The 16082-nt window shown below is 50.9% G+C and overlaps 1 protein-coding gene across 1 annotated transcript; it reads right to left on the bottom strand.

Annotated features, from left to right (window-relative positions):
* Positions 1–176: 176 nt before the first annotated feature.
* UHMK1 (U2AF homology motif kinase 1) lies at positions 177–15801 on the bottom strand. Its single transcript, XM_040610110.1, has 8 exons — positions 15453–15801; positions 13874–14166; positions 10862–11053; positions 9984–10078; positions 8969–9045; positions 5683–5781; positions 4620–4708; positions 177–4141 (listed from the first exon to the last, which is right to left on the bottom strand). The coding sequence occupies exons 1-8, from the start codon at positions 15736–15738 to the stop codon at positions 3995–3997; spliced, it is 1278 nt and encodes a 425-aa protein (XP_040466044.1). The 5' UTR covers positions 15739–15801; the 3' UTR covers positions 177–3994.
* Positions 15802–16082: the final 281 nt, after the last annotated feature.

Genomic DNA, 16082 nt, shown 5'->3' with positions numbered 1-16082 from the left:
GGACACGGCGGGGCACGAGGGGACCCGGCCCGGCCCTCACCGGAATTTTCAGCCACTGAGCATAAGGCGCCAGCACCGCCGTGGCTGGGTCACGGCCCCGTCGCCCGGCCGGCCCGGCACGGGGTGACAGGCCTCGTGTGGCGGCGGTGTCCCAGAAAGTCACGCCGGACAACCGCTTCGTACTGAAGCATCGTTTATTAATCACCTGTATCAAGCACACATCTGCTCAGCAACGCTGCGTGCGGGGTACAACAGCTGACAGGGGCCGAGGGGGCGCACGGGGCTGTGGGAGCACCGAGCCCCTCGCGGGGTACAACCTGGGGGCACCATGGTGCTCAGGCTGCCAGCTTCGGAGGCTGGAGAGCAGTGAGAAAACGAGGAATACAACGAAGATTGGAGCTAACTTGTGCTTCGGCCAGTGATTTAAAAACCAGTTACCCTCCTTGCATATGATAAATCGGTGGAAGTGCAAAGAACCTTCTCCCTCGCTGCTCCCGCGCAGACGCTGGTGGCAGAGGAAGGATGCTACGCTTCAATGAGCGGTGACATTCCGTGTCAGAGCAGCTACAAAACCCCACCACCGAGGAACAGCAGAGCACCCATTTCCTGGTTCACTCACACGCTCCCAGGGGACACAGCCCCTCGACTGCCTGCTCCAGTGGGGGGAGGAGGGCTGCATCCCTCCCCAGCTGGCTCCAGAGGCTCCATCCTTCATCCCTTTCCCCCCACCGCAAGCAGAGCTCTCCCTCAAAGGCAGCCTGCGGGTTTTTACGTTTAGCTGTCGCCTAGCTAGCACATAGGTGGGTGCTACCCCAAGGGCTATATTGTGTCAGCAGCACAGAATGAGAAACCCAGCAAGCATCTGAGTAGAAAGCATCAATGCTTCTGCAACTCCAGCCGGCAGTACATTGGAGGTGAGGAAAGCCAGGCCCCCCAGGCACACACCACGACAAGACACCTTGGATTGAATCGCCACACACACTTCGGATACAATCTACAGAGTTAAGAAACTCACAGGCTTTAGCAGGGCTGAAACTTATGCCAAGCCACCAACAGATCACCGAGACACTAGAGCGAGCTTCAGCTTGACAGAAAAAGGCTTTGAAGGTAGAGGATGAGGAATAAAGATAAAATGCTTCTGCTCCAAGGAGCTTCTAAACCTCCTTGTACCCCACAGCCTCCGGAGGGATGCCAGGGGCAGAGTACAGTGACAGGGCAGAGATCAGCATCTTCCAACTCTTGCCAGGAGGAAAATTAAAAAGAATAATTAAAAAAAGCAGCTTTGGGGGTTTTGCCCAGCTCAGTGCTCAAGCCTGAACAATGAGCATCCAGAGAGAAAATCTGGTAGCAGGAGTTTGCATCTTGAAGATTTATTTAGCTCCTTTAAAGCAGCTGAACAAAACCCTAGCCAAAATCTGGTGGAACAGCTCTACCACGTTGCAGGAACAGGTTGTAGCTCCTCTCTAAAGATTAATCCTGGCACGGCTCTTCATCTTTAGTTGCAAGTTCAAAGCATAGTTCTGACTGAAAAAGACGTGCTCGAAAGACGACAGAGCAGCTCACAGCCCCAGACAAACACATGTGAGAACTTAAATGCACTCAAGTTCTGCACCTGCAGCCCAGCATCTCCCTGTCCTGGTACCGCTGTAGGTGACAGACCTCACGCCCCACACACAGGGGAGCTCCCCATGTCCCCACATGGGCTGGCACTCAGCGGGGCTGGGGCTCTCAGTCTGCTTCTGCCAGCTGACAGGCACACACGCAGCCAGCTCAGCGCTGCTGACACGATGGCATCCAACACGTGAATTTTGGGCCAAACTGCTTTCACCCATGGCTCAGCCCACCAGGGAAAGCAACAACCCAGAGTTGAGGAGGTCAGTCATCACCTACCAATGCTTGGAGTGCTTTAAACACTCCTCTTCACATAGGAGAAACCTTCACCCAGTTAATCATCCAATTCCTCCCAGACACTAAAGGTGCTTCACTGCAAGGACAGTTACATTAAAAGCAATGAATCACTCACTCCATCTATGCAAAGCTGCTTTACAGCTATGTACACCAAAGTAGCATAATTCCCAGAAAAAGTCTGATGGGCAGATCGCACCTTAAAACTCATTGTGGGATTTCCCCACTCCCGTCCCTGGAAAACCTACCACCTCAAAGGCAACAGAAAAATTCAGAGAGATTGGTCCTTTCTGGGAGAGTTTGGGAAGGGCCAGAGCAGACAGGACTACACACCAGCACAGGGAGGAACTCAAGCTCCTGAAATGCTACAGACATCGGATCTCCTGATATACCACACACACGTGCACAGGGCAAAAAAATATCAAGTGGAACTTTGAAGTGCGGGATTCCAGCAAGTCCAGCATCAGCAAGATGCAAAAAGTAAACTGTAAGGTAATTCAGGTATTATTCCAGGGAAGATCAGAGATGGTTCAGGCAGCTGCCTGCAAGTGTTTCAGCTGGAGAAAAGAATTCACGAGGGCTCTCCTCCTCACAAAAACTGCACCAGGGCCACGAGCCAGGATATGCTGGTCCCCCTCTAAGGAGGGCTGTTTCACACTGCACTTGCCAGGAGCAAAGTGCCCCCTCTGCAGGGAGAGGGTCCGCTGGGTGCACGGGTTTGCACCCCCCTGGGAAAAAGCCACCGCCTGCCCCAGACGGCAGCTCCCACCTGTGCGCTGAAGCCACAGCAGCAGAGAGCATGCTCTGGGGGGAGCAGCCATGCTGCTCGCCCAGGGATTTTTTCCCCCAAAAGCATGTGGCTGTTGTCCCTGATAACCCGGAACGACCTTCTCCTGACCGGTTAAGTCTGATTACTGACAGAGCCCTTTCCATACAGGATCTCAGATTGCCTCAGGCCCTTTATGTAACCTACGAAGGACCAAAAGTGTCAGTGCTTCTAACCTACAAGTCTAATGGGTTAATGCAAAACCAAAATGCACAACACAGAAAAGCCAAGCGTGGGACCTTTGACGGACAAATATTTGTTCTTTCTTACAAGACTTGCAGGGCAGGAGTCCTGCTGAGATACAAAGAATACTGTGTGCTGTAGCACTCTTCTCCAAAAATACCACCTAAGGACGCTTACATATTACAGATGATTTGGCACCAGAGCTAGGGAGCATCAGTGCCAGCACAGGGTATAAGCTAGAAAGATGACTCCACACAACAGGGTTTTCATATCACCTCAGGCTACAAAGTGCTTACAGGTCTGTCTGGACTGAGGCTGCACTGCTCTGACCACACGTATCCACCAGCAGCCCCTGCCCACCCCAGGCATACAAGCAAGTTCAGCTCACCGCAGCGTCACCCACACCTCGCTGCCTAAGCCCAGCATGCCACGTGGGCCAGGCCGGACGGATGGCTCCTCTCGGGTCATGAGGCAGCAACAGGGTAACACTGTAGGCTCAGCAGATCCGATTTCACCACCTCCCTCTGCTCTGTGTGATGTGAAGACTCAAAAGTCCTCCTGGTTTGGTTTAGAAAGGATGGTGCTTCTGCTTGTTTATTTATTAGAGATATCAACAAAAAGCAGGTAAGCCTTCCTCCTCCTCCCCTGCACTGGAGAAGAGCACGTATGTTACAGGGATAGGAAATCTTAAAGAAATCCTCTCCTCAGAGCAAAGTCAAGTGCTAAGGCCAAGACTTTCAACGGCCTCACTTCAACCACTTACAAGGGCTTGCCAAGATCTGCTTGGCCTCCCAGGCTCCCACAGTCACCACTCCTGCCACCCGAGCGCCCGCCGGGGCAAAGCCACACACCCGATGTAAACGAGCAAGCACAACATACACACAAGCACACGCTGAAAGCCATCCCAGCCTCCTCTGCACATCACAAAGCAGCAGTAAAGGTTTCAAAGCCCAGTTAAAGTCCTTTGCATCTCTCCTTCACAGATGACTCTGAAGCAGGGCTAGGAAGCTCTTTTGTACATTCAACTGTAAAACACGTGAGGAAGAGGAGCAAGACAACTCTCCTGATTGTTGCTACTGCCTACAGCAAGTTTTGGTACAGATATCCTCTCTTATAGGCACTCAGTGGGTAAAACGTAGCCACAACAAACTTGCCATCAAAAATCTTTCCAGTCAGCATTTTTTGGGCAGCTTTGGAATCACCAGCATTTGCATATTCAACAAAGACCTGAAAAAAGAGAGAGGAGAAACAGGACTTCCAGTGCAGCATGCCACTCGCTCCCTCCCACCCATGCAACCGGGGAAACTGTTCCTGAACAAATTTTTCCCCTCTACCCTTGGTTGAGCCCACAGCAGTACAGCTAAAAAGGAAGGAGCTGCATCTCTGAACTGGAATTTCATCTCTTGCTCCTCATTTCTAAAGGGAGCGTGCTCGGTAAGGTGGGACAAAGTATGATGCTGCTCTACATCCTCTCCCACCCCTTGGCTTCTCCTCATCCTGCCCATATCCCGGCTCCCCTGCTGAAGCTGTCTGGGCACCTCCCAGGTTAGGCAGCCTTACATAACGGGGAAGGAACCTGTGCCATCCTTCAAGATAACCAGCTATTTTTAGCACTGTCATCAGCCAGGAGATTTTCAGGAGCTGAGAGGCAGTCCTGCAGCACATGGAGTGTACGTGGGAATACACAGCCTCTTAATTCACTTACTTGGCCTTTACCAGGATTCTCCTTTGGAATAAGCAAGGAAACCACCGGTCCGTATTTCTGACACTCCTCCCTTATGTCTTCCAGGATATCTGACAAAGGAAAGAGCTGGTTGTCTTGCGTTTTGCAAATGAGAATGAGCCAAGAAACAAACAAAGGCCAGATGAACACATCAAGAACACTCAGTCAACATATAGCCTTTTCCTTTCAATTTGAAATAAACAATCAAGACGTGCCAGGGCAGAAGGTGACACTGCTTAACAGCTGCATAATGAGACAAGTGACTGAACCAAAGCTCAGAGCACAGACCGGCAAGCAGTGAATCCCCAACAGCATGCTCTGGAGCACATGGACAGTGCTTTTCCTTGCACACAAAGCCTGGCCTTCCACTAGCTAAAACATCTGGGATCTGTGAGTGCTTTTTTTTTTTTTTCTTTTTGTTATGGTGCTTGGAGGAGGGGAACTAAAGTGGCTGCCACAAACCCTTCTTTGTATGAGTTTAAGAGACTGGGTTCTGCTCATATCCCCAGAGCTCTCTAGCTTTTGCCACTCACGTGGATCTGAGAGCAAGCAAAAATGCAAATTCCACTGACATGCCTTGCCACCTACCATGCATAGTTTTTGCTACAGTTTAAGAACTCCAATGAGGTACTTCAGTTCTCTGCTGAGATCTTGGGTAAGTTCATTAGCAAATTTTTAAGGATCTCTGCTACTGGGCTCCACAGTCCTGTACATGTCCAGTGGAAGCTCACAGCCACAAACGCATTATGAGGTCTGTTGGCATTTAGCCAAAGGAGAAAATAAACTTTTTTTAATTTATTTTTTTTTTTATAAAATCTGGAATCCATCAAGAACTCGCTACAAGCTCTGCTTTCTGTTTCAATCTCTTAGTCTATTCTCTGTTGGTATAGTTGACCCACTGGTATCGAATCTCAGCTGAGCAGCTCTTTGTTTACTGTTCCTGAGCCTATTAATTGCCCTCCTGCTTGCTCTCACGTCCCCAAAGCCAAACAAAACAGTCTGTAAGATGACACTGCTATATTGAAATTGCGTGGCTTGCACCAACCTTCATATTCTTCTTCACACTGCAGAGAAGCGTCACTTAGAACATTTAGCAGCCTCAGCACAGGCGTGGGGAGCATTACCAAATCTTCGATATGGGGAGCTGTTTGAAACACAAAGAATTAGAGAATAGAAATCAAAACCCAAAGGAGCAAGAAAACAGGAAGATGACTCAATATACACTATCATACACAAGCACTTACTGCTCTTTGCAGTAGTTCTGCTTTCTCTCCACTACCACCTGTGTGCCCCATTTCCAACTTCTCTTCACTTGTGCACTGAGACACTCTTCCAAAGGGTTCAGCGCACTCTGCAATTATACCGAGGCCAGCACCTGAAATTGCTTTTAAAATTACAAAGCTAGCAGAAATTAAGAACGGAGTTACGTCTGCTTAGCTCAGGTTCAGAAACTGATGTGACCTTAAACGCTATGCTAGTTAAACAAACTGCCCTGTATATACAGAGACACGAGATGAAAGAACTACTCTGCAACTTGCCTCTCCTGCTACTGCTCCCAGACAAGCTGAAAACAGGCTGGCCAGCTTCTGCAACTCCAATTCTTAAGCTCTACTAAGGCACAAGCCTCGGCATTTTCTAGGGTATCTTTCAGTTCTTCCCTAAACCCCATGTAAACCATTCCCCCTTCAAAATCCAACTGCAATGCGCTGTTTTGAAGACCACCGGTGCAATCTTGCAAGAGAAATGGGGAAAACTACTTAGTTACTTAAACAATGCAGTGCTGTAGAATGAGGCATAGCCACAAGAAGGTGGCCGCAAGGTGGGTGAACAGTGATCCCGTCAACAGCTTTACAGGAGCAGAAATACAGCCCGCCGCCACAGAGCACATGGCTCTAGAAAACAAGCAGCTCCAGGATGGCCTGGAACAGTGTAGCAGAGATGCTAGCGTGGAATAAAGAAACAGCCAAGGTGGCCAGACTAAAGCCAAATTATGGGAGTCACGTCTGAGAGGACACTCAGTCCTCTAGAAACGCAAAACAGCAGGGACAGTACCACTTTTCCACAGACACATTCCTGAAAAGAACTGGCAGGCCAGTCAGGAATTTAAGACCTGGGAGCCCAACTTGCAGTGCTTGGAGAGTGTTAACGTTTTGTTTGTATTGGCAGCTACAGTAGCCAAACACAATAGCAGTATCTCACAGTTCCCCCACTTGACAGTGAGAGAGGGGAGAGAAAAGGGAAGAAATGGCTCCAATTCTCCCATCTGAGCCTTCTGACTATGTTTACAAACATAGTGGGCTATTATTTCCTTGGAAATACTTTTCCAAGCTAAGCACACAATACAAATGAGGGAGCAGACATCTCTGCTAGGCACAGACTGAAGACATTGATATCATAGTGCAAGAGGAGATGACAGACAAGCACACAAACTATAAATCTCCTCCTGCCTGACATGGAAGAGTCCTTATGAAAAGCTTAGAGTATGAAACACCTTATCAGTCTAGACGATGCCCAGACAGGACTGTGGGACAGCCCTTTGAAGAAAGGTGCTGCATTCAGATAACCAGGCATGCTCCAGCTCCAAGCAAACCTCTGGGACCATTCCTCCACCGGACTGTTGGCAACCAAGAGACAACATCAGATGGAAATGGGAATGAAAGGAATATTAAAAATATTTAAGTGTTGCCTCGGTCTTATATGTTGCCCCTTTTGTTCAAGTAAGTCTGTCCATTTCACATCTCTTTTTCAGACAGGGAAACAAACCAACTCCTAGGACTCAGAGCCATCTGGTCTTCCCGTAACCAAGTGACAACTGCATTTCTTGCAATACCCTTCCACCTTAGGAGGTACTTTCTGCCCAGCCCCTCTGGCCCTCTTCAAAGTGCCAGGTGATACCAACCACTCTGACAATAGAGCCTGCAGGCAGCTCAGGAAAGAAGTTGATGAACTTGAAAGTCAAAACTTGGCTGTAAAAGGCAAGGAAAGCCATACTCAGCTGTCTTTGCTCTCAACAGAAAAACCGTGTCCAAGTGAAAGGCAACGACAGATCGTTTTCTGACTTCCCAGGAAAGCAACAGTAAATGCTTCTTTGTGCAGACAAGTGTACGTACAAGTTTGGCAAAGAAGAGAACCAGCAAAGAGAACTACGGAAAACTGAAGCTGTTACATAAACTTGTAGTGCTAACCACAGAAGCACCTTCCCAGGTACAGTCAGAGGCCTGTGTTAAAACTAGACCAGAAAGTACTGCCAAAATACTATTCCCGCTGCTCTAAAGCAATACTGGCTGCAAGGTTCAGCCACAGAAAGTGGCTTTGGTTACAACAGTCCCAGTTTCTGAGATGCAAGAGAAGCCTGAATACAGGAACGAGTTTGTTATTACCTTTGCCTAATACAGAGGAACTCCAGTATCTTGACATGACCTCAACAGGCAACAAACAACCTTCACTGCAAGGTACACCAAGCAGCTCAAAAAAAGCAGGGCTAGATCCAAGGGAAAATGCTAGCCTAGCCAGAAGCTGGATGCCTGAAGCATTAATTTATGCTGCAGAAAAACTGGATGCAGAGCTCTTTGCTGGTGTTCTTGACAGCAGGCAAGCTCTGGAGAACACTACCGTGTTGCTTTTGGAACAGAAAACAGGGATATGGGCCTAAACACAGCCCATCTTTTGCTGACAGCCTGCAACCCACATGGGGCTGGTCCTGGGAAAACATCACCATTTTATTAAATTGAAGAGAAAGTGCCAGTGAAAACAACACTGACATCTATCCATGACCTGCCACACAGGCACCAGAGGCGGCAGGCCAGTCACTGCAAAAACAGGCTCGCACCACAGGAACACAGTGGGACTACTGGACCTGAGCAGAGGAGGCAGGAGCAGATGCTCCCACCACCCTAGTCACTCACATTCCTGGCTTCTGAACTGGGAAACGCTTGTCTTAAGAAAAACCATCCACTTGCCACAAATAGCACCGTACTCTTCAAAAGCACCTTCACGGTCACAGTACTAGGTAGATACCTTAGTTATTTTTGTCCTCTCATGAATGCCGCTGCTGATACACTCTTGGTCAGTTTGATCTAGGCAGAATTTAATGGGAGTCCAACCAAGGGAAAAGCGACAGCTCGCAGGGCAAGAGGGGCAGGGCAGCACTGAGAGCACAGGCGTTGCTCCGACCCGCCTGCTGTAGTACCACAGAGGGCTGGCAAGCACCAGCAAAGAGCAAAGGAGCAGCAACCAGGCCAAAACCAGAACAACCACAATTTAACTGCGCTCGGCCCTGCTTCCAGTACATGCCGAGAAAGCCGTGAGCACGGTTGACATGCACAGCTTACCAAAGGGAATGCTGAAGAACGGGCTGCATAAAGCCTTCTCAGCGGAGGCTCGCTTTCCTTGGTCACAATGAAGCATGCTGGAAGAGAAGACACCTTTATGATCTTGCACGTGACATTCCCGCATCAACAAATTCAACTCGGGTTGGAAGCCAGTACAGAGGAATACCCTGTCTTTGGGGTGCTCATGGTACAAAGAGAAGAGGGAGAAGCATGTCTTCCAATTCACAGCTAAAGCACACCAGAACGATTCCCTGAAAGCATTTTGGGTACATGGTACAGTAGGACATCCTTCTCGATGTCTCTCAGCACCACATGATGGAAGTCATTTACAAGTTCACAAGGAACATGGCACGTTCCAGCTGCACGTCCCCGAGCCATTCAGCCCATGTCTCAGGCACACATGCAGACTCAGGAAAGAAATCACACTCCAAGGAGCTCCCACATCTGTCTATAAATGGGATTCAAAGCAGGTAATAGCCCAGGGCTTGCCTGAGAACATCCCCTACTCGGCTTTACTAGAAGCTCCTGATGTTATTTCTGCCAAGTTGTGTCCTCAATCACTCTGTAGCCTCAGAGCAGAGTCACAGGACAGCAAAAGCAATCCCCACAGCAGACCTCTCAGTAGGGAGCTGCACAAGTGCATTTGAATCTTGATAGTGGTGGAGGAGCAGCACTGTCTGTCTGCTCCCCTCATTTCTGACAAGACTCCCCTAAAGCATCAAAGTCTGCAGTCTTCTCCAAATACAACCTCATTGGCAGGAAATGCAAAACACTGAAAGAGCAAATAATTAATACAATGACTGATATTCTTTATGTGCTTATTCCAAACTGTGCCAAAATCAGAGGAGCTGAAGCATCTCTGCTAATGCTTGCACTTGTTACTAGCACAGCAGAGGGAGATTTAAAAAAACAACAACAACAAAAAAAGTGTTAGGTATGGGCTCTAAGTTACCAAGAGCAAAGTACAAGACTTTACAGAGCACATCTTTAAGCAACAGTAAATATTATAAGATACCTTTTGATAAGGTCTCTGAGGTGATAAGCTGGAATGGCTGAATTAACCACCCCTTCACTGGCAAATATGCGATCAATGATGGCAGAACTGTTTGTCTGGAACGAAAAAGAAACAGTGCTTAGGGAGGAAAAAAAAAAAATCACCAGTGCAAAGCTTGCAACATCCCACCATCTTCTGGACTGCATGCAGAGGGCTCTGGTACTGTGGCATAACATGAAGCCTCACATGTTAAACCAGCAGGCCCAAAGCAGACAAAGTTTTTCCCATTTCCCTGTGCAAAAGCTGGAAGTTTCTAGGCACAGCCAAATTTGCTGCTACTGTGGATGTCATGATGCTGAAAGGATACTTACTGGGAAGGGGAACACAAAACAATATTGTTCCATACAGAACGAAGGTCAGAGCCAGGCTCTAGGCTTGCAGCACAGAGCCTTCCCCTTTTTTCTCAGGATACAGACTTACAAGAAGATCCCTAAATCGGAGCTACTGTTAGACTAAAACCAGCAAATAATTCCTCTGTCATTGTGCTGCTGAACTAGCTGGCAGCCATCAGCCATACATTTCATTCTTGCTTCTGCGCCACACTACAGCCAGCGCAACTCGCCTCCCAAACTCTGGCAAGACACAGGCTCCAAACACAGACTCCTGGATCCCTTAGCTTTCAGTAACCTGAACACAGGCAGCCTTCAGACATGCCGGACCCACAGGGCAGGCGGGTCTTTAAGGCTCTGGAACCTTAATTCTCCAGGCAACAGGATTAGAGGAACATCCTGAAAACACTCTCTAGTTGCCAGGTGCTAGCTCACAAATCCAGGTTATGAACAAGAAGCAGGAGGACTTGTTCGATGCAAGCAAGAATGCCTGCAGCAGCTCTCACTCACCTTCCATTCCTGAGATTGGACTGTATGTTTCAGTTTCATTCCTGAGAACATTTCCAGTAAAACAATTCCCAGACTCCACAGATCCACAGCAGAGGTACACTCCGTCTCGCTCTGGAGCCCTGCCTGTGCCAGGCAGTTCTGCAGTTCTGCCTCTGGAGCCCGATACCCGTCTGTCTGAATATATTTCACATCCTATGGAAGATGAAACACACAGAAAACATTAATCTTCCAGATCCAGGTTCTCCGCTCTATCCTTAAATCAGTACACAGACATCCTTCCAAACAGATCACCAAAATACTACCGCTACATTGACAGAAAGCGTTGTACAGACAGTCATGTTAGGCAGGCAGTTCAACTCGCTATACTGCTGTGCTGATGAGAAAAAAAACCCAGACTGACTGGAAAACATCTCCCAGCAAAACAGCAGGCACTCCACTAACATCTGATCACTCTGAAAGACAGCACTGCTGGGAGGAAGAGGCTGGATGTCACTGCAGACTGGCCCATTAACTCTCATAAGCGCAGAAGATGCTAGAAGTTTCAGGATAAGTCTCGGACACCCACAACACGCTCTCACATTGGCTGCATGAGAGCACAAACAACCCGGTCTGAAGAGTGGGGATCAGTAACAGCTGCCATTATTCAAGTACTGACATTCTCTGGAACAAAACGTTGAAAGAATGAAGCAGACACCTAACGCTCAGACAAGGAAATTATCAAAGATGCTTCCCACGCACCTCTTCCTTCTTCCCCTTGCAGCCAGAAGTGCTGCGGCAATCAACACCTGCCCAGCTGCTGTGGCTGGCTGAGTAAAATAAAATGCCCACCCACTGCCTCCTTAGAAGAAAACAGGAAATTATAGAACCACACAAGTGCTGGCTGGAGGGGCTGCTCTGAAGGTCTCCAGTCCAGCCTCCTGCTCACAGCCAATACCCCATCAGCCAGCTGTGGCTTTGTCTAGCCAAGTCTTCTAAGGGTCCAAAGACAAACTGCACGCTGCACCTTTTTAACACGGGAGGGCTCATTTTAGACACACTGATGCAACTCAAGGAATGACAGAGGAATAGGCAAGCCTACCTCCTGAACAAGGCGCAGGATTGGGAATTCTTACCAGGGGAATATATTCAAACCAAAGCTATCTAAGTTTCTGATTGAAAACAGAGTTTACAGAAGACATTTTCCGGCAACAGACCTCAAAAGTGGTTTATGAACTTAAAAAAAATTGATACACAAATTACCCATCAGAGCCCATCCTCCTATCAGGAAAGAGCAGAACCTCCAGCATGGCAAAATCAGCAATTTAGCAGCCCCACCAAAAAACATTTAGAGATAGGGAAAAAAACGTGGTCAATGGCACCAGCAAAAACAGCAAGTAGAATTTCACTCCTACCATCTAAATAATTGTGAGAGATTTAAGTGGCTGAGACCTTGTGCTATGTACAGCTATTATCTGTTACACAGCAACAATGTGAAAAGTTATGCAAGAATAAGCTCAGCAAAGCTATCACAAATAAAAGTAGTATAGTCTTGACTCAGACAAGGAAATCATGCGTGTATGCTGCTGCCCAAGGCAGGGGTGGGAAAGCAAGGGGAAGCTGATACCCGGTGCCCATTCAGAGCAGGGTCAGAAGGTTAGTCATATAGCCAGCATATTTTTGAGAACAGGCAAGGGCAAATCAGCCCAAAGAAAGCAGACTGGCAGGAACCACAGAAGCAAATAAAACACCTGATCAACTATTATGAGGCAACTTACAGAGCAAGCAGCAGAACACAGACCTGAATTAAAAAAAATATCTGCATTAGACACAGGACACCAAGAGAATGTTTTTTTCTGATAGACAGCAACAGATTACCAGCAGAAACCAGCATTCAGCCAAGAACGTGGGAGAAGTGAAGACAACATGGAGGAGTTAAGAAGTACAAACATTAAAACCAGCTCCTGTATGAAAGAATTCAGAGACAGGTCACCCACACAGTCCTCTGATAGTCACAGATCAGTGGGCTGTACCATCAAATACCAGGTAAACCAGTTAAAATAGTATATGAATTTAAAGCCTCTAAATGAGTAAGACTGCATGGAATAGGGACAAGCCAGGACAGCGTCTGCACAGAAAAACCATAGCCTGTTTACTAGACTTACTGTCCATCACCCAGTGATTAAAGGGCTAAGAGGTTACCTGATGAAACACTTTACTGATACCCCTCACGGGCCATTACTGAGAGAGGTAGGGGTGAAAAAAAAAACTATCAAGCCTACAGCAGAACCTCCTGAGGCTCTCCACTTTCATCAGAGGCCACGGAACACAATAAAATGGGCAAGGACAAACCTACAAAACCCAGTACAACCAAAACAAAAAAGTGACAGCATGAAGAGGGAGAAAGCCCAACAAATGGGAAAAGCAGAGCAGGACAGGCAGAGATCTGTTCACATCACTAAAGAGTGGACCCTGCCCACCCACAACCACAGTATGGGCTTTCATCAACACAGTAACATGGGAAAGAAATATTAAGACTTCCTGAAACAGGGAAGCTGCTGAAGATAGGATGAAAGTAAAGACAGGCATAAGGACACTGCCAGAGATAATGCAATTGATTGGGGAGGCTCATGGTGAAGCCTGGATTACGACTACATACGATAAGGGATGATAAAAGGACATTCCACAGATCTGGGTGTTCCCACTCATCTGACCACATGAAAACTAGCAAACTTTCCAGGAAGCTGAGACATCGCTTTCATCAGTGCATCATTAACTTTGGAATTCGTTGTCATGTGTAATGCAAAGGTTAAGACGTCAACAGAAACCAGAGAAACAGAAACAGACAGAGAATGGGAACACGAGCTCCTGTTTCTGGGGTCAGACAACATTTTAGCCTTTTCCAGGAAACCCTCTGCACCAGCTCAGCTACTGCTCTCATCAGGCCACGTCAACTGCTACGCTCATGAGCTGAAAGCATCACAGACTCACACAAACCAACACAGACAACTGCTTTGAGAGCAGCACGTTCCAAACCTGATTCCCTTCTTTGAAGCTAAGTCCAAAGTCAATGAGCTTAAAGCACTCCTCCTCTGCACTCCACAGGATGTTGCGTGGCTTGAGGTCTGCATGCACGTAGCCTTTGTGGTGCAGGAAAGCCAGGGCTTCGAGAACATCTCGGGCGCAGTGTTGGATCATCCACATGGAGCAGCCCTGGTTGCTGGAGTGCAGCAGCAGCTCAGACACGCTGATGTCCAGCAGCTCCAGCAGGAGACAGCGAGACGGGCCATTTGCAGAGTAGTGGTTGGTGAACACGCCATACAGTGTCACTATGGTGAGACACAGTGACAGGCATCAGTAACAAGCAATTACACTGTCATCATGTTCCACCACTCTCCACTACTGCCCAGAAGACCACAAAAGCTGCAGGAGGCAGCTCATCTGTTTTACAAGGTGTGATGTTCAGAGATGGAGAACCAGATACCACAGGCAAGCGGCAAGGGAAAACCAGCCATGTCACCCCTACAGGCTTTGGAGGACAGGCTGGTCTCACAGCACCCTGCCAGGCTCTGCGAAAGCGACAGGGATGGGTGCTCCCGCTCAGGACAATCTCTGGGACATGGATAAGCAGGTCCCAGTAGGTAAAACAGAGGTAATACCACCCTTCTTGGGACGTGTCAGTCTCCTCCTGTGACAGACCTAGCACAGGGGGAACCTGAACTCTGTCTGGGTGTCTAGGTATTAAAAAGCATTAAAAACCCTGTCGCACCGACAAAGAAACCCAAAGAGAAGCAGGTGAACCTGGGGGCTTCCAGCAGCCGCCTCTGACACACAGGCTTCCTCCCCCCACAGGCTCATTCCCACCCACACGGCAGACCAGGGGCTCCTGCCACAGTTGGGGGGCTAGCAGGGGGGCTAGCAGGCAGCACAGCTCTTGCTGGGGCAGCTCAGCCAGCCGTGCCCAAAAAGGGACTTTGGGGTGCCCTGCCTGTGGCCACCTACTCTGCCAGCCCAAAGGGTGACATCATCTCCTGCTCCTGCCCACCCCGGGGATGTCACCTGCAGGCCCCCAGCCCAGGGAAGGGGTGGGGGATACCCAGGAGCCTGCCCCGGGGCAGGGGGTACCAGGAAGCGCCCACTGCAGGGACACTGCTTCGGCGTGTCTGGGCACAGAGCCATCAAACCTGCCCACCTAGGGGTGCCAAGCTTGGGAGGTGCACCGGGCTGGTGGTCTCAGGGGGGGGACATGAGGATGGACACCGGGCTGGGGGTCCGTGGGGGGGGACAGACACCGGGCTGGGGGGCTGGGGAGGGGGAATGCACTGGGCCGAGGGTCCTGGGAGGGTGGGTGGGGGTGGTGCACCGGGCTGGGGGGCCGTGGGGGGGCCGGACACCGGGCTGGGGGTCCGGGGAGGGAGGGGGGGCGCACCGGGCTGGGGATCCGGGGAGGGCGGGGAGGGACGCACCGGGCTGCGGACCGAGCCCTGCCAGCGGGGCTCTGCCTGGGGGCGAGGGAACGCGCATTCCCAAAGGGTCTGGGGGCTCCCCTCCCTGCTGGGGGGTGGGGGCGCCGCCTGGCCCTGGGGGGACCCCGCGGCGGCCGCGGTGCCGTTACCGATGTTGCGGTGCCCGCGGAGGTGCTCGAGCGCGGCGCGCTCCTTGCGGAAGCCGTACTCCGCGCAGTCGGCGGCGGGCGGGCGGGCCCCGGGGCGGCGAGCCGGGCCGGGCCGCGGCGGGGGCGGCACGAACTCCTTGACGGCACCGGGGGGAGCCCGCGGGTCCCCGCAGCAGCGCACCCGGTAGACGGAGGCCGAGGAGCCGCTGCCCAGCGGCGCCTGCACCTCCCACAGCCGGCCCAGCGCCTCCAGCAGCGGCGCCGCGCCCCACACGCACCCCGACATGGCGCCGCCCCGCCTCACATCGCCCCCCCGCCGCTCTCGCTGCCCCGCCGCTGCCGCGCCACCGCCGCCCGCCCCGGCGCCGGCCGCCGCTGCGCTCCGGCCGCCATGACACCGGAAACGGGGCGGGGCGGTGGCGGCAGCTCCCGGCGGGACCTCCCCTCCCGCGGGGCGGGGGCCGGCAGCGGGGCGGGGCCGGCAGCGGGGCGGGGCCGGCAGCGGGGCGGGGCCGGCAGCGGGGCGGGGCCGGCAGCGGGGCGGGGCCGGCAGCGGGGCGGGGCCGGCAGCGGGGCGGGCCTTGCCCGGGGGCACGCGGCACCTCAGCACCCGCGGCCCGGCCTCTCCTC

The sequence above is a fragment of the Falco naumanni genome, chromosome 11, assembly GCF_017639655.2.
Source record: "Falco naumanni isolate bFalNau1 chromosome 11, bFalNau1.pat, whole genome shotgun sequence".
Taxonomy (NCBI): domain Eukaryota; kingdom Metazoa; phylum Chordata; class Aves; order Falconiformes; family Falconidae; genus Falco; species Falco naumanni.
This window is presented reverse-complemented; position numbering and strand designations above follow the sequence as displayed.